Genomic DNA, 24,703 nt, shown 5'->3' with positions numbered 1-24,703 from the left:
TCAACGATATCATCCGATGGCCCAATGATGACAAATATCGCATTTACCAACATTGGCTGTGACACTGATGCCCAACAATGGGCCTTTGTTTATTTTGGCAACGTTGGCTAATCAACGATATCATACGATGGCCCAATGACGACAAATATCGCATTTACCAACATTGGCTGTAGCATTGAGGCCCAACAATGGGCCTTTGTGTATTTTGCTACCGTTCGCTAAACAACGATAACATTCGTTGGCCCAATGGTGACGAATACCGCATTTACCAACATTGGCTGTGGCACGGATGCCCAACAATGGGCCTTTGTGTATTTTGGTAACGTTGGCTAGTCAAAGATATCATCCGATGGCCCAATGATGACAAATATCGTATTTACCAACATTGGCTGTGGAACTGACGCCTAACAATGGGCCTTTGTGTATTTTGGTACCGGTGGCTAAACAACGATAACATTCGTTGGCACAGTGAGCACAAATATCGCATTTACCAACATTGGCTGTGGTACTGATGCCCAACAATACCAGTTGAGTTTGCTTGTGGCGTCACTAGATGGCGTTACTGTCTCAAAACATCGAAGTTATAGTTATTTTCTCGATTATTCCGGATATAATCATAATATTGTTTAAAAGTAACTTATAAATCTAATAGCTATAACTATAAAATTTATATATAAATTTAAAAAATTGTATTTTACCAACATTTTCTCAATTTAAATCTCAAAAAACATAAATCTCGCTTACGAAGTTTCGAAGTGCGGTTAGTATATATACAAATTAGAGTGTATAGTAAGTGTACTTGCTTCGGCAGTACATATACTAGAATTGGAACGATACAGAGAAGATTAACAACAACTGCTGCCTAGGGCCTTCATGTGCCTTCATGTGGATACAACCAATGCCTACCGTAGTGTAATTGTAATATTTATCAGCAAAGGCCCAACGTCGTATTACACAACCACTTACTTAACGTAGGGTAACTGTAGGACTCGTAAACAAAAGCCCATTACATAATTAGACTGTAGGCCCACTATAAATTACACAACTATTTACCTACGGTAGTATTGTAAGAATCCTACACAAGGCCCAACGTTAAAGTTACAATGTTGGCCCTTTGTGGGACAAGCTGTGTTGGGCCTTCAACCTGGTGCACGACTACCTACCGACCTACCTGACTTGCCGTTGGGTAATTGTTGAATTTGCAAACAGAAGCACAACGAAAAAATTGCCCTTTTTTATTTTTTTGCAGTTGGCCCTACAGCAAGCCATACGGCAAAATGTAACAATTAACCAACCATCAAACAAATGTGTATAGGCCCAGCCACGGCCCAACCAAAACCACCACCGTTGAATAATTGTATGATTTATTTAAATAGGCCCAACGAAAAAATTACTCTAATGGCCCTCTGTTGGGAATCTTCGGGAGGGCCTTTGTCGAGGGCCCTCCAGCAAATCGTACGGCCAAATGTAACAATTAACCAACCATCAAACAAATGTGTATAGGCCCAACCACGGCCCAACCAAAACCACCACCGTTGAATAATTGTATGATTTATTTAAATAGGCCCAACGAAAAAATTACTCTTATGGCCCTCTGTTGGGAATCTTCGGGAGGGCCTTTGTCGAGGGCCCTCCAGCAAATCGTACGGCCAAATATAACGGTTGCCCAACTAATACGTAAACAAAGGCCCAACAAAATCCCTACAAGAAAATGCTATTAGGGCCAAGGGATATATTCAGGTTGCGAGGCGGCGGCGGTTCCGGCATATTAACATTAACACATAATATTCACTACCAGCAACGCATAATTATATTAATTCTAATTATAATCGGCATAAAATATTCTTCACTATAAGAGGTATCTACTAACAAAAATACATTAAAAGGTTGGCTACTTCTGGTTTAAGGCACCGTCCGGCCGGTCTTTCTTTATGACGGTCTTCCCTTAAATGTTATAGTGAGTAGACGGACTTAGCTGATAGACGGTCTTCTCCGCATTGACCTTAATTTTAATCGCCAACTATTTCTTACCTTTCTTCGTCTGCAATTTTCATTCACGTACAGAGCATCTCTTGGTATACCTACGCGAAGACATAGCTTGTATCAAATTGAATACAAGATCAATAAATTTTTGTGTTGCAGTTGAATCCTTCAATTCCTCGCAATAGGGTTGATAGTGAGCCATGGCGACCGAAATTTCGTGACCAAACACCTGTTTTTATAAGATTAATAATATTAGTTTTGATGAGCCGAAAGTCCTACGAAATAAATCCGGACAATCAATGAAAATTATTGATTATATTTATAGGTACATACTTCAGTTGCAAGAGGAACATTCATTACTTGAAAACCTTTCGGTTTCAAATGCGCTGGTGTTAACTTGTAAGCGATTTTTAAGTTAGGCTGACGATAATTCTCTTCCTCTAATACCGCTTCCCAATGTCTTTTTTTCACAGTTCCGTAAGGGGTCTGAAAAAAGAATATTACATTAGTTTGACTTCGTATTATCATTTTATACAAGGCGAAATTGTTATCTCTGACCAAACTCTGAGGGGTGAATATAGGTCATACTTAACAACTTATACTATGGGACCAGCCCCGAAATCGTGAAAAAAAATCTGCTGTCTCATTGTCTCATACATATTGCGGTGAATCAGTAGAGTCAATGTTTTCTATTAAACAGGCGATTTCTTTTTCGTGATTTCAGGGTTGGCTATAGTAAAAGTTGTTCAGTATGACCTACATATTCACCCCTCAGAGTTTGGTCAGATATAATAATTACACCTTGTATATTTTTAAAATTATCATTACTCATGCATTACTCTTAATTAACCTTGAACTCTTGTAGCTTATCATCCAAAGTAGATGTTCGAAAACATTTCACTAAATGATTAAAATCTGAAATCATCCATAACCGTCGTGAGCAGTCACAAGGGTGTTCACAGCTAACAGTGTCTTCATTTACACCGAATATTTTCCATACTCCTCGGTTCCAAGGTGCACCGTCCATCACGACAGCATCAACACAAATTCCGCTGTTTTCCATTAAAACAATACACTCTAAAACTAGTTTATGTAGCGGTTCGCTTTTGCATGAATTTTTCGATAAAAAGCAACCTAAGGCTTGAACCCATCTACCTCGAAAAGGCACAAACTTGAACACCAAAGCATGGTCCGCTGTTGTATTTTTTAAATTATCTGGAGTGTGTTGCCCCAGGTCAACAAAACCATTAAATTTCATGGTTTGAGAATCAAAATAAACGCCTTCACTTAATTTCATTTCATCCACTAAAATAACTCCTCGTTTCTCCTCCTTCTTCATCGCCTCACATCTTTCTTTTAAACTAAAGAAAGTAGAGGATTGGAATCCATATGCAGAACAGCTGATTTTGCTGAGATACTTATTTAAAGTTTGTACAGAAGGAAGGGGTAAAATATTTCTTTTACGTATAAATTCATACGTATTCCTGCTTTTTATACGTATCAACATGCACTCATAAACCCATTCTAACGTATATCGACGACCTTTTGTATTATTTTTTTTCGCGGCTTCAAAACATGATCTCACGGCATTTTGAAATTCTTCAGGTAGTTTTGAAATAGATGCTTGTACTACGGTATCCGATTTCTTTGCACACTGCGCCTTAAGCCCGCTCCAGACTATGCCCGTGAATCGCGGGCGAAGCCGCGAACGCGAGTGTGGAGTCGATTTCGCTGTCTGCGAACATCGACGCCACACTTGCGTTCGCGGCTTCGCGCCGCGATTCGGGCACGAGTGTGGAGGGGGCTTTAGCCAAGGAAATTTTCTCTCTTAATTGGATATTCTGCAATTATATGAACGGTCGATATGAAATTCGTTACTCAAGTAGGTACAATGTATAAAGTTATAAGCCGACAAGATATTGTAGTAATTAAAATGTGGCAACATCGTAGTGTCGTCCCGTTTTCTTAGATTGATTTGAAAGGGACGACACTACGATGTTGCCACTTTTTAATTTCTACAATTTCTTGTTGGTCTATAAGCGGGTGTGCGAATAAAAAACAACAGCTAAGTAAAGTGGTATCCAGACGGGACTGATCAAATCGGTTGATTTTATCAGAAATGAAATTGGCGTCAATCTCTAATTTTAGATTTATGGTGATATTAGAGCCCTCTACATTGAAAAAATCCAGAAATGGTATCCAGACTGGCCTCACAAATTGGTATTCTTGCATCTGCACTTCATTTTATCGGTAATATCGGTCATTATCGGCGGTTGAATTCGGCGAGCCAAATTGGTATTTGCATCCGCACTTCGATCCTGATTCGATCGGGCAATTGAATCAGATTGGCGAAAAATTTACTAATCTGGATACGCCTTAAGGGACTTCGAAATGATTTCGAAAAATATGTATGAAAACTTCTTGCTCAAGTTTCTTTTTGTATTATTTTACGTCTTCAATTATACAAATACAGTATATTATAGCGTCGCCTAGTACCCATAGTACAACTTTTGCTTAATTTGGGGCTAGGTTGACCTGTGTAAAGGCCAATACACAATGGGCCAGCGTGGGCTAGTCTGGGGGACGCATTTATGCGTTAGAGGGAGCAAGTGATATTGCTATCTCATTCTACCGCATGGCAGCGTCCCTTGGCCTGGCCGGCGCTGGCCCATTGTGTACAGGGGCCTTTAGATGTCCCCTAATATTTATTTATTTAATATGTTTTTGATAAAAAGCCGTAACAGACTACCGCACCATACCGCGACTTTAGTGCGGTGCGGCGCACGTATCGATAGTCGTAAGGTGGTCGCCGTACGTGCGTTAAGAGCCCCCTCCAGACTATGCGCGTGAATCGCGGGCGAAGCCGCGAACGCGAGTGTGGAGTCCAGAACGCAGACCTGCGAAATCGACTCCACACTCGCGTTCGCGGCTTCGCCCGCGATTCACGCGCATAGTCTGGAGGGGGCTAAGGATGTAGCTATAATTTGGAGCGTGAAAGAGATATTTTAACCGCACCATCAAGGTCGTGGCGCGGTGCGGTAGTCTGTTACGGCTTTAATGCCGGCTACATACGTAACGATAAATCGTTGCGATAAAACTGTGCAGTCCGATTGTCCGATTGTCGATTATCGTAACGATTTGTCATACACACGGTTCGATTTATCTGCACAGTCGGACTGCACAGTTTATCGTTACGTATGTAGCCGGCATAAGACTTACCGTCCTCTTCAGACGCTTGCATTTATGTACAAGATTTGAAGCGCGCCGTTTAGCTTCTGCCATTTTTTGTAATAGAGTTGAAGTGGAATTACGGTTCTGCAAACGATTTCGTAATATTCGACAAGATTTACATCTTGGGTACTGTTGATTTCTTTCGTAAGTATCATCACCAATAATCACACCTTTACAAAATCTGAAAATTGATGTAATTATTAGATAAATTCGTTTTTATCTTTTATTATTCTCCTGTACCATTGTTTATGTATAAATAGTGCTTTAATCTACAGGTACCTACATAATAAGGGTTCTTAAAATACACATAAAAGTCGAGTTTTAATAGGATAGGTTCAAGAATTAAGACCTATTTAATGTACCGTTACATACAATATTTTTAATGACAAAAATGTTAAATAAAATCAAAGTTAGGCTTACGAGTTATCCTTTTATTTTAAATACAACTGTTACATTATGGTATATATATTCATAAGACGACTGCAAACAGTTGTATTATCGCCTACACCCATAGTACAAGCTTTGGGGCTAGGTTCCTCGTATTCGAAATGAAAAGTAGAGTGTTTAACTCGGGTGAATGGCATCATTTTAGCCTCGGACTATACTCTCACTGCGTTCATCCCTTGGTTAACAATCTACCAAAACTTACTTATTGTCGTCAATCTGAGTACCAACGCACAAAGGCCATCTTTCAACCGATTTTAAGTAATCGTAGGTGTTGTCATATGAATTAATTTTCTCCTTTAGTGGCAATTGTTTATTATTGGGAAAAATTACCTGCAATTAAATAGCAATTATGTTTCGTTACAAATTCAAATCATGCCAACCGAATTTTATTGTTACATTAATAAACACTTACAGTGACAGTTAGATCATCGTTTAAACGTATATGATGTTTAATCTTCTGAGTTTTTGGATCCATTCGCATAAATTCCAGCCCATTAGGATTTTCTGCATGTAGCCAAAAAGGCGGCAACAACGAAAATGCCCGAAACTTACTTTTAAAATTCTCTATTGGATTTATTGTTACATTAGTATCCTGATATTGACTAAACAATGGTTCCGCAAAGTCCTGGGCCCAGTTTTATAAAGTTACAAGTTACAAGTTTACAGGCGTTTACTGGCAACACTTGCTCCGTTTTTTACAATTTGCGTTTTATAAAAGTACTGTGTTACAATTTTACAGGTTACAGGTACAAGTGCCTGTAGCTCAACCATAGACGAAAATACAGGAGTTTTATAGTTTTAAACTCATAATCGAACAAGCGTTTTATAAAAATATTGTAAATTACAAGTGTAGATTGGTACACTTGTAACAAAAACTTACATACGTCTTGAGTCCTGTAACAGCACAACAGCAGTTACTTTTAGACTCGTTTTCTGAGAGATTTTAAACTTTACTCTTTATTGTTAAGCACCAACGCCAACGATTGTGCCAGGGCATGCATACTTTTCCATGCACTGACCTTATCAGTTTTTGTTAATGTATCTGAAATATATAGTAAATAGGAAATAAAGTGACAATATGTTTGATATTGATTTTATTGACGATTTGTTTTATTTTATCTATTAGGAAATGGAAAGGGATTATTGCCGATATTTGTCGTTGATTTATTAGCATTCGTCTCTTTATTTAAGTATAGTGCATTCACATTATGGTAAAGTGTACTATTCATAATTTTCGATACACACCGTATTTATCTTTGAGCCGCTACCGAAACGATACATTTTAATGTAAGAATGTGAAAGAGTACTTATTTACATGTTATTTACTTATTACGTAAATATTTCATTAAATCTAACTTAATCTGAATCTGAAAACGGCCCAAAAAGTATATCCTTGGCATGGAACGCCGCTCTCAACCACTCGATTTTTCCTTCATTTCTGGCCATTTTTCCAGTAATTAATATTTTACAGCAAACAAAAACACATAATTTAGTAGAGAACCGAGTATCTATGACACACGTTTTTTTTTAAATAGTGATGTCCTTCACACCTGTAGATTTCACATGTAATCGAGATTGACCGTGGTTCTTTACAACTGTAATTATTTATGTGTATTTATAAAACACCTGTAGCCGTTCACAGTGCATTACAGGTGCCTGTAGCCTGTACTCTTGTAACCTGTAACTTGTAACTTTATAAAACTGGGCCCTGTTGTATCATTTCATAATCCATTAAATAATTAGAATCATTTTGATCTTCTGATAATTCCTGTTGCTCGGCATTGATTTGTTGTTGCTGCTCGTCCTTAGGTTGATTGGGGTATGGTTCGAAAGATTCCTCTATGTGAATAGTATTGGCTTGGAGTTCATGTTCGGGAATGGGAATAAACTGATGCTCAATCGTGGGCACAGCTTCTTCCTTAAGCGTTTTTCTTTGTGTAGGAATATATTTGAGCTCTCCTTTAATAGTTAACTTTTCGTACATATTTATATTTTCTTCTTTAAAATGAAGATGGCAAATATAATCATTTGCTTTTAATGCAATTCCTAACGACTTTTTCCAACTTTCTAACCGTGCCGGAGTCTGAGAATTAATAGAAAAATGAAGAATTGTTGAAGTGAAATTGTGAATTTTATAAGAAAAATATAAAAATCACAATATAATATTTTATTAAATAACTAGCGACCGGCTTCGCACTATAGTTCGTTTTTTTTAGCATTAGAAATTAGGTAAACAATCTTGATGTGTCTTTTAATTGAAAAACACATTTTAAAAATAAGTTACGGCAAATATGTAACAATTATGAATCTAATACGATCATTTATATTCTTCTGCTTTCATCAGTAATAGTTTTTGAATTTTAAAAAGCGTTTTTCAATTAAAAGACATGTCAAAATCGCTTACCTTCTTGCAAGTTCTTTCTAATGCTAAAAAAAAACGAACTATAGTCAACAAATTATATACGTAAACCTTCCTCAAGAATCACTCTATTGATACATGAAAATCGAACTGAAACCGTCCAGTAGTTTGTTTATCGCAAAGATACATTCAAACCCACGAACAGACAGTCGCGGCGGGGGACTTTGTTTTATAAGGTGTAGTGAAAATTACATACTTACCGTTGGTTGGAAAAAAGATACGGATTTCGTAACATTTTTCTGTTTTTTCCTCTTACGCCCACTTTGGCAACTGTTTACGATGCAAACTTTTCCCATTTTTACTATAGAAAATATATCCTATAGCGGTGGATTTGCCCTAAAGCCCCACATTCACACTCCTACCTTGTAGGCCGCCTCGTAGTCCACGTCGTTGGGTAGGATTGTGTATGGGGGTTGCGGACTACGAGTCGTCCTACCGTTTAGCCGTTTGTAGGACGGCTCGTAGTCCGCAACCCCCATACACAATCCTACCCAACGAGGCGGACTACGAGGCGGCCTACAAGGTAGGAGTGTGAATGTGGGGCTTAAGGCCTGGTAAGCCCAGGCCCGAGGTGGCTAGATAACAGAGGTGGCAGTCTATATGATGCGTACTGAGACAGGGGCGGCTAGTTTTACTGCACAAGGAAATCCTAAATTAAATAAATCACTTTATGAAAATTTTTAATAAAATTTCAAAAAACTGACAGCGCACTTCACTCAGTCAATAAGGTCTAAATTCATGTTAGTTCCCGGTGCTACCTACTAGCGCCACCGGAGAGATTTCGAACTATTCTTTATACTGACAGCTGGACACTTTTACAACCGTCTTATCATAAAAGATAGCTCTCCTTTACTTCTACACTCCATAATGACAATGTTGTGATCTTGTATTTATGTTAGAGAACTTTTGATCTTCAAATATTACCTATTAATACGGAACATTATGTAAATATTTCGTGTACTACTTGAAAATCGTGCAGTGGTACACCTATTTTGTTGCTGTGAGGTCCGTCTAAGATAGATGTATAATGCGGTTACGTGCTGTTCTGCAAACCTTCATGAAATCAAGAATAAATAAACGGCTATGGTCTAGCCTCAGCGAGTTTTTGCGGCTTGTGAGGCCGAGATATACATTATACATACTGGCCTACGAGGCTTACAGCCCAAAACCACTCGGCTGCCCTAAGCAGAAAACAAGTAACTCAGTTTTGACAAATTTTTGAGGAGAGCAAAAAAACGTAATTTGTCTGTTTTGTTAGGTATTTGGTCTAAAATATAACATCTTTTTATACCATTATGTTAAGGGCGATAAAATTAAGCTTATACAGACTTAATTTTTTTATATTCTTGTATATAAAACTTTGTACAGGCATAAAATGTTTTCTGTGTAGTTTACTGCCGGAAAATCTCAGAACCATTCTACACAAATTCAAGTATCTCGTGTTTAGCTTTGAAATAGCAAGCACTTTAGCTTCTTAAATACTAAACATATTTGGCTCTCCGCTCAATAACTTTTCAAATTTTCATGCAATTCTGAAGGAAATGGTATCAAATGAAAGCTAATGACATAAGCTACCGATAACTCATTTTTGTTTCTTTCTGGTTTGTCGACTTCAAAATTTCTGTTACATAATAAAACGCTTGAAAAGATTATATTTTTTTTATATATATTTAAGACTCATTTTCTCTTGGAAAATATACTTTTTTTTTATTAGTAATTGATGTTGGCATCCTCAGACCTTCTGACACATGGTTATTGGTACCTATTTCATCGATTTTATTTATTGCCAGTGATTATTTTGTGATACAATGTCCCATTCCTTCAACAAACCCTCTGTCTTCGTGGATGGGTGGTTTTAAACTTCTAAACTTCTAACGTAAAAAAAGATACGGTAGTTTATGTCAAAATACGTAAGTATTCGTCTCAAGTCGTCTTCAGTCTCAAGGGAATCAAAATTAAAACTGGTAGGTAGTAGGTAGCTTAAGGAAGTCCCGTTGACCTAGAACTATGAAATGTGGCAAGTAATATTGTCTTACACTATAAGTAGAAGGAAACACCTGAAAACTCTAAAGTACCTACAAATAAAGAAATAATTTAAATTTGTAAGGTGGGCGAGTTCGACTTGCACTTGCATTTTTTATAATCCTATTCGACAGATGTCTTTGATAGGAATGAGGCTGGTGCATGGCATGGTGAGAACTGGTCAGTCCATAAAAATCAATATTTGGGAACAATCTTGATTTTTGTGACTGCCCTGTCCGTTGACCTAGGGAATAATAATTTGGGGAAATTAAGCAAAGTTTGTACAGTCAAGGAATTTAAATTCCGACCCATTTCGTACTTTGTCACAGTGACAACCGTATGAGGTCTCTAGCGGCTTTCATATTGATTGTCACTGTGACAAAGTACGAAATGGGTCGGAATTTAAATTCCTTGACTGTACTATGAGTACTAGGCGACGATGCCGACGATATACATACATACTTGCATAGATAAATACTTAGGTACATAGTTACTTTATTTACTATTTAACTTTACTTATGTAACAAAGTAAAAATCTAATTAAATCCTTCAAGTCAGTTTTCCCTATTTCTTATAAAGCAATGTCGATTCTTGGCTATGTTACCTATTAATATGGCAAGTAATTGGTGGTTCTCTTTAGTGGCTAGATTTAAACCAAAAACTGCAGAGATTTTGACAGCACACACAGTGCAGGTGTTATTTTAAACGTCAAACTTCTATGAAATTATGATATAAATAACACTGGCACTGAGTGTGCTCTCAACATCTCTGCAGACTTTTCTCGGTCTAACTCTACTAATAGACTCCTCGAGATTGATCTTAGATGATTCACTTTACCACATAATAAATATATGTCTTTATAAAAAATAAATTTCTGGATTAAATATTTCCCTTTTGGTCAATTGAATCAAGTCAGTTATTGTTTGTTTCTATTTTTCGGCATGATTATGATTTCCTCTTTCTTTGCATTCTAGTGTTCTGTTTTCGTTACTGTAAACAATACAGATAATTTTAATTGTTTTAATAACACTTTTTCTTTATACTTAAATCTCACAGACTCTCTCACGTGTTAGCCTTTGACACGAATATTGCTAAACAAATTTGTTCTCTATGTATACGTTTAAACAAGGTACCTTCTGTATAACTATGTAACTAATTTCTAACCTAAATTGCAGATTGTGTTGGGAGATACTTGTATTACCATTGTAATAAACTGATTCGCAATTACGAACATCTACGCTAAACTCAAGTATCTCAGTCATCTATATGAATTACAAGTATCTCTGTTTAGTTACTTGAATTTAGCGTAGAAATGGGGCATATACTTGAATTCAGCGTAGAATACAGGGTCAAAAAAATATACTTGGATTTTAAAAACATGAATATTTTAAAAACTACGCATTATTTTACAGTTATTTTTTTGGTGAAAGATGCGCCTGAAATTGTAGATTCCGAAAATCCAAAAAACCCGTTTTTGAAAATTTCCGAGATACTTGTTTTCTGCTTAGGGCAGCCGCACTGCGGTGCCTGGTTTGTGATTGCCTATGTATCGAGTGTTATACTAATTTACTATAAAATAAAACAAAGTTTTTCGTTCAATGATATTCTGTGCATATTTAATTTTATACCTCGTCGATGACAAACAAGCATACGGCCCGTCTGATGATAAGCAATCTTCGTAGCCTTTGGATGCCTGCAACTCCATGCGCGTTGCCGAGTCTAACACTCCGCACCCCTCGTTGATAACTGGCAACCATACTCACCGGCAGGAAGGACACTATGAGTAGGGTCTAGTGCTAGTGTTATTTGGCTGCAGATTTCTGTAAGGTTGAGCTCTGCTCTAGATCTGGAATGACATCCGCTGTGCTGTGCCCTACCACACAAAGCGAGATGTCATTCTCAGTTCCCATTCCCATACCTCTCTTTGGACGTAGTTCAAGGACCATATATCTTAAATATGCCGATACCGATATGTCCATATATCTTAAATATTAACTATAGAGATTCAGAGTCTGAACATATAACCGTAAGTTTACCAAAAAAATGCCGTAATAGCTGTAGGTACAGTCAGATGCAGAGAGAAAGAATCCGCCAAAATGAAATTTCCACCCTGCCAGGACTTTATTTATTGATAAAGATAACGATATATTTATTTGCAAAAAATATAGTGATGAACATAGGTGGACAGTAATTTTGGATGCGTAGGGTAGAGCGGGGAGAAACGTAACACTATGTACTTTGACCTTAGTTTCTGGTTAACCATTATTATTTTGATGAGTTTAATGTAGTCATACTCGTATATAACGTCAGTGCATGTTCTGTACATTAACGTCTTGACTAACATTATAATTGTGTATTTTGTTTTAAAAAAATCGTCTTTTGTTACTAATGACCCCGTTGGCGTGCAGAAAGTAACACGTTGTGGGTCAAAAGTAACAAGACACAGTGGGCTGTAATTTAATATAATATGACATATCAAATCAAAATAAAAACCGGTCAAGTGTGAGTCGAACTCGCATCCCAAGGGTTCAGTACTGCACACATTTTTGAACGAGCGAGCAAAGCGAAGTTCTTAAGTACATTCAACTATTTATTCAATTCGTCCACACACGGCTGGCTATCTTAGGATAGTTAGTTACCCATTTTTTTTTGTTCAAGTATTATGTTAAGCATAGTGCCTACATTTTTTTTCATTGTTAGGCGTATCTCTGTTAATTCAAGATAACAGGGCTATAACCGCGGCAATCGAAGTTCGCAAATTGCTGGCATTTCTCTCTGTCACTCTAATTACCTACGGTTTCATTGGTGTAAAAGAAAAATCCCCGCAATTTGCGAAATTCGATGGTCGCGATATACGGCAGTTCAGCCTTCTCACTTAGCTACTCGTACTTAAACCAATTATTTGTTCTGTTTGAGCACTAACCTCCTAAAGCTCATGCTTCGACCTTGCGTGGAGGTGCACCTCTCTCTCATGCTTCAGGCCTTCGGCCCAACGCAGAGCTTGGCCATCGACCTTCGCACTAGCTGTCCGCACCACGTTTCAGTTTCACGTAAACAATTGCGGCTGTGTCCCTAAAACAGCCCAACCGCGTTTTTTTTCTTAAGTCCGACTCACGCTGGACTCTAGATTTCTAATAGGTTTTCCTGTCATCTAGAGGTAGAAGGTTGTGTATTTTTTTTCAAAATTTTAGACCCAATTTTATCGGAGATAAGAGGGAGGGGGGGACGGTCATTTTTTGCCTATTTTCTTAAATAACTTTTAAACTGTTTCATATAAAATTATAAAAAAAATATATAGATCCTCAAAATAAGCCATTTTATTATGTAACACGATATGGTTTGCAAAACTTGGTTTTCTAATTTACTCATATTCCCCTTAAAATAGCCGCCTATACTTAAAATTCATTTGTTTATATATTACATGTCCGTCTTTGGGTAGCAGACTTCCATATGTATACCAAATTTCAACTTAATTGGTCCAGTAGTTTTGGAGCAAATTGGCTGTGACAAACGGATAGACAGACGCACGAGTGATCCTATAAGGGTTCCGTTTTTTCTTTTTGAGTTACGGAACCCGACTCTCGAGCCGCGAACATTTAGAAACCAGAAATTTATTTGCTAAAAACATTGTCCTTACAGAGGTATACAAATGGAATACGCAGTGATAAAAAGTGAAATAAACTGTGTGAATCGTGTTAAATGTAATGTTTTGTCATAAAGGCTGCTTTTTCTACAATCAATTGTTTTATTTCCTAATTATACGTATTTTTATACATGAAAGAAAAAAAAATTGGTATTATAAATAAAAAAAAAAAAATAAAATCACTTTATTTCAGACACATCGCCGTGTGCCTGCTATACTGCCACAATTCAAAAATTTTGATTTTCTGGATTATTGCAGATTCGTATTCAAAATTGTTCAATTTACGACCTTATTTCGAGAGCCATAGCAAAAAAGGTCTTTAAGAGCCTTTTTCTCATAAGTGGCCTTATGCATTTGACCATAAATTGTCAGACAATTCCCTGCAATACAGCCACTTTTGAGTTGTGGCTATAAAGCACACGTTTTAAATGAAGCTTTTGAGTTGCGTCCTAGAAAATAATAATTAGCTGAGTTACACATAATATTATTATCGCGTACAGTGATCTTGTTCCTGGGTCTATATTAATTCGCATAACGTAATACTCCTAATTCAAATTGGCATAAGACAGATTACGCATAACTTTTAAATCGCATAACATTATTTCGCATAACTGAGTACGCATAATGTTAATGCGCATAACGTTTATTGTCATAACAATGACTTAGTATAAATGTAATAAGCATAACGCTACTTTGCATAATTATTAAATGGTATAAATATAAAAGGAAGGTAACAGATTGTTATGTCACCATAAAGCGGTATTTGGAGGCAATTGCAGCCAATTTAAATTAAAGTTTAGTTTGGATGGTTTTTTTCTATCCTACCGATTTATAGGTATAAGTTCTATTTACCAGTTAGAGGTATTGACAAATGTAATTTTGATTGTATATATTATTTTATTTATTTAATACATCTGAGGAGATAATCAGGATGTGAATATATCTATAATATTATCGATCTGTTATAAAAAAAAACCTAACATCGAAGGCTAAGGCCTTCTGAACCTAACCTAACCGAGTTGGTTAAGTTGGTTTCGTCCTGATCCATTTACATTATAAAATTATGCTAATTCATTTTATGACAGTTACAGTTATAGTTAATAATGTTATGCATATTTAAATTATGCGGAGTCATTATTATGCGCAATAAGTGTTATGCTTTTTTATTATTATGCCTGTTTAATGTTATGAACAATTATTTTATGCCAAATCTGTTATGCGAATTCATATTATGACAATTAATGTTAGGCGTATTAAGGGGCACCCCTTGTTCCTATCAAAGTTGATATAAGTTCAAAAACTAAAACCCGACTACTGCAAATCGCGCTCTAAAAAGTATGAAACAAGATAGAATTCTTATCTGAAGTTATCAAACAGGAAATATTATAAATGTTATAATTTTTTTAATAAAAAAATACAACGTAATAAAATGTATTACATTTTTGATATATTTACAGAGATATTCAAAGGATCGCCGTGCGTGGTCGTATGCCACGATTATAATCTTTAAGGTAAAGTGGCATACGACCACAGCTATCCTCTGAATCTCTGTAAAAATATAAATAATGTAGTAAATTATACATATTACGTTGTATTTTTTTATAAAAAAAATTATAACATTTATAATATTTCCTGTTTGATAACTTCAGATAAGAATTCTATCTTGTTTCATACTTTTAGAGCGCGATTTGCAGTAGTCGGGTTTTAGTTTTTGAACTTATTTTTTATTTAATTAATTTTGGGGTCATGACTTCGTTACTAACTACCTATTCGAAGTCACTTTATATTACTTTTTCGAGGGCATCCCCAGTACAGAAATACACGCAGAGCGCCACATATATCGGGCTGCGCTATCCTTTGGCATGGAGGCGCTTTCGGCGCCCAGCTTTGGAACGTGTACAGTGCGCCTCCTACGTCGGGCTACGCCCGACTCTATTACTATGAGGGCGCCGAAGGCGCCCGGCTTTGGAACGCGTAGAGCGTGTCTTGTACGTCGGGCTACGCCTGACTCTTTTAGTATAAGGGCGCCAAAGGCGCCCGGCTTTGGAACGCGTAGAGCGAGCTTCGTACGTCGGGCTACGCCCGACTCTTTTAGTATGAGGGCGCCTTCGGCGCCCGGCTTTGGAACGCGTACAGCGAGCTTCGTACGTCGGGCTACGCCCGACTCTTTTAGTATAAGAGCGCCCAAGGCGCCCGGCTTTGAACGCATACAGTGCGCCTCGTACGACGACGGGCTACACCCGACGCGTTGAGTATGAGGGCGCCGAAGGCGCCCGGCTTTGGAACACGTACAGCGTGCCCGCACGTCTTTTGTACGGCTGTTTCATGCATTTGCCCGGATTTGGCAAGCGTCCAGCGTGTCACGTATGTCGACACTTTTAGTATGAGAAAGTCGAAGTCGCCTGGCTTTGGACTGCTTGCAGCGCGCCACGCACGTCAGGCTACGCCCGACTCCTCTAGTATGAGGGCGCCGAAGGCGCCCGGCTTTGGAACGCGTACAGCGAGCTTCCTACGTCTCTTGTACGGCTGTTTCATACATTTTGGCTGATCTGGACTTCTATACCTATTCACGTTATAAAATATTGCAGGTCATTAAAAAAAACACTATGTTTATAGCGGCCAAACAAATTTATTTTGCAAATACCTTCTTGTATCGCCGTAGTCGGGTAATACGCGGATAGAATCCAGAGCGCTTGTAGATTCGTAGTTCGAATTACCTACCCGATAAATTAATGTTTCATCGGGTGCATGCAAGCAAAGCCAGTCGCAAAAGCTAACAATATTTATATATTTGAAATGTGCTAACTGAGCTCTTTCAAATGATATACATCACGTAATCATTACTTATTTTTATTTTTTTCGTTCGTGACTTTATGACCTCTAGAGGACGCCTTGTTAATTTTTTGGGACTTCATATAGCCTATAACCAGCGGACGATTAAGATAATTCGAATGACATATCGTTTGTCAAATTATAATGTGTACTTTAGAAGTTATGAGGGAACAAATGAACATACACACATACATACATACCCACATACATACCGGTCAAAATCATAACCCTCCTTTTGCGTTGCCGTAGTCGGGTAAAAATAAAGGGATTTTAACTATTTTGGTGTTTTTATTTATATTTGCATGGTAACCTTTATCCAATAATTTTGTGTTTAAATTTGGCCGCATCTCAAAATCTTTAAAAAACGTTTCTGCAATACGGCCACAACTCTAAATACCTGTCTTTCGGGCCTTGTGTCTTAAAAAATATACATTTATTTTAAAAAGTGGCGTGGTCATAAGGAAGGTTATATCATTCCGAGTAAAAAAAGCTAAATTTTAAATTCATAGACCTAAAACTAAAGGAGTAAGATCCTATTAAACACCCTGAACTATACTCTCAAAACTTTGAGACGCGATTTCTCGAAAAAACGGTTTTTTGAGATGTGGCAGTGTAGCAGGCACACGGCGACATGTCCATATAAAAATTATGCTAAACTTAATATAAACTAAAAACTTAAACTAAGAGTTGCTTCAGTCGCCACATGACTAGTCTTATATTACTTTTATATTAATTTACAATATTGTACTCTAGGTACTGTCACTTTTTGTTCTCGCAGTGGTGAACGGATGACCAGTATCGGAAAATGGGGCTGTACAGGCTCTCGGAGACGGTCTTAAGTATTAGATTGTCTGAGTTTCTCAATCTCTCCCAGAAACCTGCTATCCTACTTCTGATGATGGCGAAGAAGTCGGGCACCCCTGCCTCTGCGAACATGCTCGATGCACTACAAAACCTGGGTAACCTCAGTAGAATGCGGAAAGCGTCATTGTATTGAACCCGCAGAGTTGAAAATGCTTTTCTACTGAAGTTAACCCAAAGTTGACAGGTATACAAACACTGACAAAATGCTCTGAACAGAGTCACTTTGACATCATTTGTACACCTCGCAAATTTGCGCGCGAGCATGTTACACCTGATGGACAGAGCTCGTCTTTCTCGTTCCATGTCAAGGTCATCTTTTAAGTCACTGCACAAGACGTGTCCAAGGTATTTAAACTTATTCACTACCTGCACCGGTGAGCCATTCAGAACTAGTTTAGGTATCCTGTCCGGACCTCTGCCAGCCCTAAAGACCATCATCTCGGTCTTCTGAACGTTATATTTTAGACCATGAGCCGCCGCATACCGTTCACAGATCGAGAGTAGCGTCTGAAGACCACTGATAGACGGGCTCAGCAGCACCATATCGTCCGCATAGCTGAGATTGTTTAGACAAACATCCCCGATATGACAGCCGATCCTGGCGCTGCTCAGTTCGACTATCAGCTCATTCACATAGAGGTTAAAGAGGTCCGGAGAGGTCAAACCACCCTGACGTACACCGCAGTCTAGTCTATAGTCACTAGACGTCGCGTCGCCCCACCTAACGCAGTTAGTTTGGTTCCCGTACCAGTATCTCAACAGCCCGACGATAGGTTTAGGTACCTTAGTGTCGAGCAATTTGTTCCAGAGAATATTATAATTCACCAGATCAAATGCTTTACTTAGGTCCAGGAAACACGCATAAACAGATGTTTCCCGGTCCACGTAGTAATTCACACTGTGTTTTAGGCTTAAAATCGCCGCGTCTGTTGAGAGCCCGGTACGAAAACCAAACTGTGCATCATTGATATCTAAATTACTCACCAGGCCCCCTAGCCAAGGTTACAATCGCTATCGCTTCGACAACGAAAAGCATTATGTATCTCTATCACTCTTCCCCATTAGTGTGACAGTGACAGTTGCGTTTCGATCGCTACGGAGCGTTAGCGATTGGCATCTTGGCTACGCGGCCAGTGCAGGTTGTATAAGTCGCTCCAGAATTTTGCCCAGTATTGTACCCAATGAAATGGGCCTATAATTGCTGGCAGATCCAAGGTTACCCGTTTTGTTTTTAGCAACTGGCACCACAACGGTCTTCATCATCTCAGGCGGTAAATAGGTATGTTTGATGCACATGCAGTATAACGCACATAATTTGCCATAAATAACATCGCCAGCATACTGCACGTGTTCCAAACTAAGTCCATCATGCCCAGGCGATTTACCCCTTGTCATTTGTGCAACTGCTTTTTTAACATCCTGGGGGGTAAACCGAACTGAGCCTTCCGTTCCCGAGATCACTGTATCCGTTTGCGCCGCCGCAGGCAGCGGGTCGACCTTGAACCTACCAGCAAACATGTCGGCTATGAGCTTGGGCTCCTGCAGACCGTCCACACTAACAGGCAAGCTTTGTTTGGGGTTGAGTTTTTTGATACCGTTCCAGAACTTTACAAAGTTTTTTTCACGTTTACACGTAGCTAGTATGTCCATTTTGACCTTATCTTCATTGTCTTGACACCACTTAAGGTTATTTTTGAAGGTTTTACGGCTGTTATACATGTTATCAAATACTTCACCCGAAGACGGACGGCCTGCAAGAACCCACGTCTGAAAATGTACCCTGGACATTTGATGACTCTGCTTGACGTGTAGATTCCATCCCGTTACCTTCTTAGCCCTATTCCGTTCACCACCACGAGACGCAGAAGTGACGACGGCGGCTGACTGCAAAACAGTTACAATCTGATTATGAGATTTGATGATTTGATGAATTATGAGATTTGATCAAGTCCAGCATAATTCACATAAATATAATGAAATTCATTGGTATACAATCAAATAAGCCATTTTATGCTGAATGCAATGATACATAATTAATATCATTCATACATATTTTTAAAGAAATGGTCATATTTCTAACACACGCCAAATTCGCGATGACCACCCATGGAGGCCACGCCACTAGACGTATATTTTTCTAAATTGGCCGCGCCACTCAACCTCAAGCCACCGTTAAATCTGAGGCGCCGCCATTCAACGGCTTGTTATGACTGTCCGTCCCCGGCTCCCCGCCACCATAGAGACTGGGAGCCAGACAATGCCACTCTAGGGGATATGCAAATATTCAGAAAATGTATGAATTTTAATACAACATAAACATCAAATAACTAAAAGTCAAAAAACGTACTTTAGATTCGAAAAATCACGTTGCGTCCTCTCACACAACCTAATAGCACGTGGCGACCGTTTCGACTGAATGCGCTGACTGAGTGAAGGGGGCACCATTGTCTATCACTTAATAGCAGCGGAGTGGTATTTTGTCTATTAGATAAACCTACAGAGCAATAGTTACTTTCCACCCGCAGTTACTTTTGTCCCCGCTCTCCCCTACATTTCACTTGAAGAAGCATGCAATTTTTTCTTAGTAGCTAGGTAGTATAACTAAATATATACAAACTGAAGCTAAGCTAAGGTAAGTTATATAATAATAACATCATCGGAATACACATATGATTTTAATGAAATTGTCATTGAATTGATTTGTGCCTTATCGAAAGCCCTATTGATTAGAGTAGTACCTAAATAACGTTTTTCATTTGACGACTTCTGTATTTATTCGGTTTATTTAGTTCGAGTATCTAATGAATTCGATTATTTAGTTAATTTACATTTAAGTACGTCACATGTGACATGAACAGACAAGGAGAGCAAGATAAAATATATTGTTTTGTCTTCCTTCTTTCAATGGAACTTTTTTAGAGTTTCTCTTCCTCAAAGGAGGCTAGTGGTTAAGACGAAACTCAAAATACTCTCATTTGCATCTTAAAAAAAACAGGATGGGTCACTGACCTGTCCCGGTAAAGTGAGGTAGTGTGCGTGACGCGTGCTTGTGTGTGAAATGGGGTAATTTGACAGAATCTGAAAATTTTCCCCGGGCATACCTCACCTTAAGTAGTTAACTACATAACTCTTATAGGAATTTTAAGAAATGATTCATATCATCATCATCATCTCAGCCACAAGACGTCCACTGCTGAACATAGGCCTTGGACCTCCATTCGTACCAGTTGGAAGCGACCCGCATCCAGCGTCTTCCGGCGGCCTTAACAAGGTTGTCCGTCCATCTTGTGGGTGGACGTCCTACGCTGCGCTTGCTAGTCCGTGGTCTCCACTCGAGCACTTTTCGACCCCATCGGTCATCTTGTCTGCGCGCAATGTGCGCCCATTGCCACTTCAGCTTTCTAATCCGGTGGGCTATGTCATGATTCATATGGTTTGGTTATATTCACAGGCAAATTATAAAATATGTCTTAACACAAACAACTAAGTAAGTACGTAAAGGTAAACGAATTTTAAGTGTGCTCGATGGGCCATATTATCTTAAGAGCGCTCTTACAAGAAAAGTCGAAATAATGCAAAATTGATGATACTAGTCGACGAAATTCAGGACTTTGTGCTCATTATTAGAAACAATGAGTACTTGTTCCAGTAAAAGTGTCTTCTTATCTTTTTAAATATCGTTGTAAATATTAGAAAAAGGACTTATTAAATTAGTAATGAATTTTTTTCTGATGGTCGTTTCCGAAAAACCCCGTGAAGCACTGAACGGCAAGCTCTTATTTGGAAATGTTGAGAAGTTTACTCTGCTAAACCTGGCTATTTTGTATTACTAATACCCTGTACTTTAGGCATATCAAACGATATTTTTCCTACATACCTTTGAGAAAGAGAAAATCAAAGTAAAACGAACTCAATTTTCTCTCCGAAACAAGTGTCAATTCCTACGAAAATCTACTTAATATCGAAGTCATTTTCATACTCAAGCAATCTGCAACGTTTGCTTATACTGTTGGTATACATTAGTGTTTATGAAATTCTACTATAATTTTTTGGCAATTTTTTGAAAACTACTCTATATTACCGATGACGCGCGCTGCGCCAGCTCAGTGCCGCGGCAAAGCTTGTAGAGGCAGGACGTGTGTCGGTCGGCTCCGCACATTTTCAACGGCGACGACGAGATTTTTTATCATTGTGTGCGGCGGGCGCCGTGTAAAACGCTATACTGTGTGCGTGTAAACCGCAACGAGAGACTTTGATCCTAGCACTGTTTTTATAGTATTATAATTTATAATGGTACAGTTTAATAAACTACCGGACAGGATTAAAAATATTTGAAACGACCTGACATTCTATATGTATTAATTTTGACTCAAGATAGTACTCAGGGTCTGATGATGGAGCCGGAAGGTGGTTACCGGTACCAATCAACCATGCAACTAAACCACTTCGTGTTTGGGCTCGTTTGATTCGGCTCAACAAGATCTTTGACTTAAGATAGTACTCAGGGTCTGATGATGGAGCCGGAAGGTGGTCACCGGTACCAATCAACCATGCAACTAAACCACTTCGTGTTTGGGCTCGTTTGATTCGGCTCAACAAGATCTTTGACTTAAGATAGTACTCAGGGTCTGATGATGGAGCCGGAAGGTGGTCACCAGTACCAATCAACCATGCAACTAAACCACTTCATGTTTAGGCTCGTTTTATTCGTCTCAACAAGATCTTTGACTTAAGATAGTATTCAGGGTCTGATGATGGAGCCTGAAGGTGGTCACCGGTACCAATCAACCATGCAACTAAACCACATCGTGTTTAGGCTCGTTTGATTCGTCTCAACAAGATCTTTGACTCTAGGTGATACTCTGATGATGGAGCTGGAAGGTGGTCACCGGTACCAATCAACCATGCAACTAAACCACTTCGTGTTTAGGCTCGTTTTATTCGTCTCAACAAGATCTTTGACACAAGATAGTACTCAAGGTCTGATGATGGAGCCGGAAGGTGGTTACCAGTACCAATCAACCATGCAACTAAACCACTTCGTGTTTAGGCTCGTTTTATTTGTCTCAACAAGATCTTTGACACAAGATAGTACTTAGGGTCTGATGATGGAGCCGGAAGGTGGTCACCGGTACCAATCAACCATGCAACTAAACCACTTCGTGTTTGGGCTCGTTTGATTCAGCTCAACAAGATCTTTGACTTAAGATAGTACTCTGATCTGATGATGGAGCCGGAAGGTGATCACCAGTACCAATCAACCATGCAACTAAACCACTTCATGTTTAGGCTCGTTTTATTCGTCTCAACAAGATCTTTGACACAAGATAGTACTCAAGGTCTGATGATGGAGCCGGAAGGTGGTCACCGGTACCAATCAACCATGCAACTAAACCACTTCATGTTTGGGCTCGTTTGATTCGGCTCAACAAGATCTTTGACTTAAGATAGTACTCAGGGTCTGATGATGGAGCCGGAAGGTGGTCACCAGTACCAATCAACCATGCAACTAAACCACTTCATGTTTAGGCTCGTTTTATTCGTCTCAACAAGATCTTTGACTTAAGATAGTACTCAGGGTCTGATGATGGAGCCGGAAGGTGGTCACCAGTACCAATCAACCATGCAACTAAACCACTTCATATTTAGGCTCGTTTTATTCGTCTCAACAAGATCTTTGACTTAAGATAGTATTCAGGGTCTGATGATGCAGCCGGAAGGTGGTCACCAGTACCAATCAACCATGCAACTAAACCACTTCATGTTTAGGCTGGTTTTATTCGTCTCAACAAGATCTTTGACACACGATAGTACTCAAGATCTGATGATGGAGCCGGAATGTGGTCACCGGTACCAATCAACCATGCAATTAAATCACTTCGTGTTTAGGCACGGTTTATTCATCTCAACAAGATCTTTGACACAAGGTAGTACTCAGGGTCTGATGATGGAGCTCGAAGGTGGCCACGGGTACCAGTCTACCATGTAACTGAACCACTTCGTGTTTGGGCTCGTTTGATTTGTCGCAACAAGATCTTTGACACAAGGTAGTACTCAGGGTCTGACGATGGAGCCGGAAGGTGGTCACCGGTACCAATGATGACTGACCTGATGAATGACCACCTTCCAGCTCCATCATCAGACTCTGAGTATCACCTAGTGTCAAAGATCTTTTTGAGACGAATCAAACGAGCCTAAACACGATGTGGTTTAGTTGCATGGTTGATTGGTAATGGTGACCACCTTCCAGCTCCATCATCAGACCCTGAGTACTGTCTTGTGTCAAAGATCTTGTTGAGACGAATCAAACGAGCCCAAACACGAAGTGGTTTAGTTGCATGGTTGATTGGTACCGGTGACCACCTTCCAGCTCCATCATCAGACTCTGAGTATAACCTAGTATCAAAGATCTTGTTGAGACGAATCAAACGAGCCTAAACACGAAGTGGTTTAGTTGCATGGTTGATTGGTACCGGTGACCACCTTCCAGCTCCATCATCAGAGTCTGAGTATCACCTAGAGTCAAAGATCTTGTTGAGACGAATCAAACGAGCCTAAACACGATGTGGTTTAGTTGCATGGTTGATTGGTAATGGTGACCACCTTCCAGCTCCATCATCAGACCCTGAGTACTGTCTTGTGTCAAAGATCTTGTTGAGACGAATCAAACGAGCCCAAACACGAAGTTGTTTAGTTACATGATAGACTGGTACCCGTGGCCACTTTCCAGCTCCATCATCAGACCCTGTGTATCTTCAGTGTCAAAGATCTTATTGAGACGAATCAAACGAGCCTAATCATGTTACTACATGGTTGATTGGTATCCGTGACCACCTTAATCATCACCATTATCATCAGATCTGAGGATCTGATGATAATGATGATGATTAAGGTGGTGGTCATACCAGTTCGTTTTTAAACCCTCGTTGCTACAAACTTTACAACCTGTAGGTACCAAATGCAATGACGAAACATGTAAATAAGCGAGTACCTATAATTTCTTTCGAGTAATATACCTTCATAAGTACGAGTATGGGGCTATTCATAAATTACGTCGTTTCAAATGGAAGGAGGGGGGGGGGGTCTGGACATCGGATGATAGTAGCATGACGTAGGAGGAAACAGAGTCATTCGAAGCATGATTTTTGGATGATTTGAGGGGTGGGGCCCCGGTCAAAAACCGTCAGAAATAGATGACGTAATTTATGAACAGCCCCTATGTACATTTGCACTGCATTTAGTATTTTCGTACTTACCAAATA

At 39.0% G+C, this 24,703-nt stretch overlaps 1 protein-coding gene across 1 annotated transcript; it reads right to left on the bottom strand.

Annotated features, from left to right (window-relative positions):
- Positions 1-1,891: 1,891 nt before the first annotated feature.
- Positions 1,892-3,010, bottom strand: LOC134668346 (uncharacterized). The gene is made up of 4 exons (XM_063525828.1): positions 2,834-3,010; positions 2,317-2,469; positions 2,086-2,212; positions 1,892-1,944 (listed from the first exon to the last, which is right to left on the bottom strand). The coding sequence occupies exons 1-4, from the start codon at positions 3,008-3,010 to the stop codon at positions 1,892-1,894; spliced, it is 510 nt and encodes a 169-aa protein (XP_063381898.1).
- Positions 3,011-24,703: the final 21,693 nt, after the last annotated feature.

The sequence above is a fragment of the Cydia fagiglandana genome, chromosome 10, assembly GCF_963556715.1.
Source record: "Cydia fagiglandana chromosome 10, ilCydFagi1.1, whole genome shotgun sequence".
Classification (NCBI taxonomy): Eukaryota; Metazoa; Arthropoda; class Insecta; order Lepidoptera; family Tortricidae; genus Cydia; species Cydia fagiglandana.
This window is presented reverse-complemented; position numbering and strand designations above follow the sequence as displayed.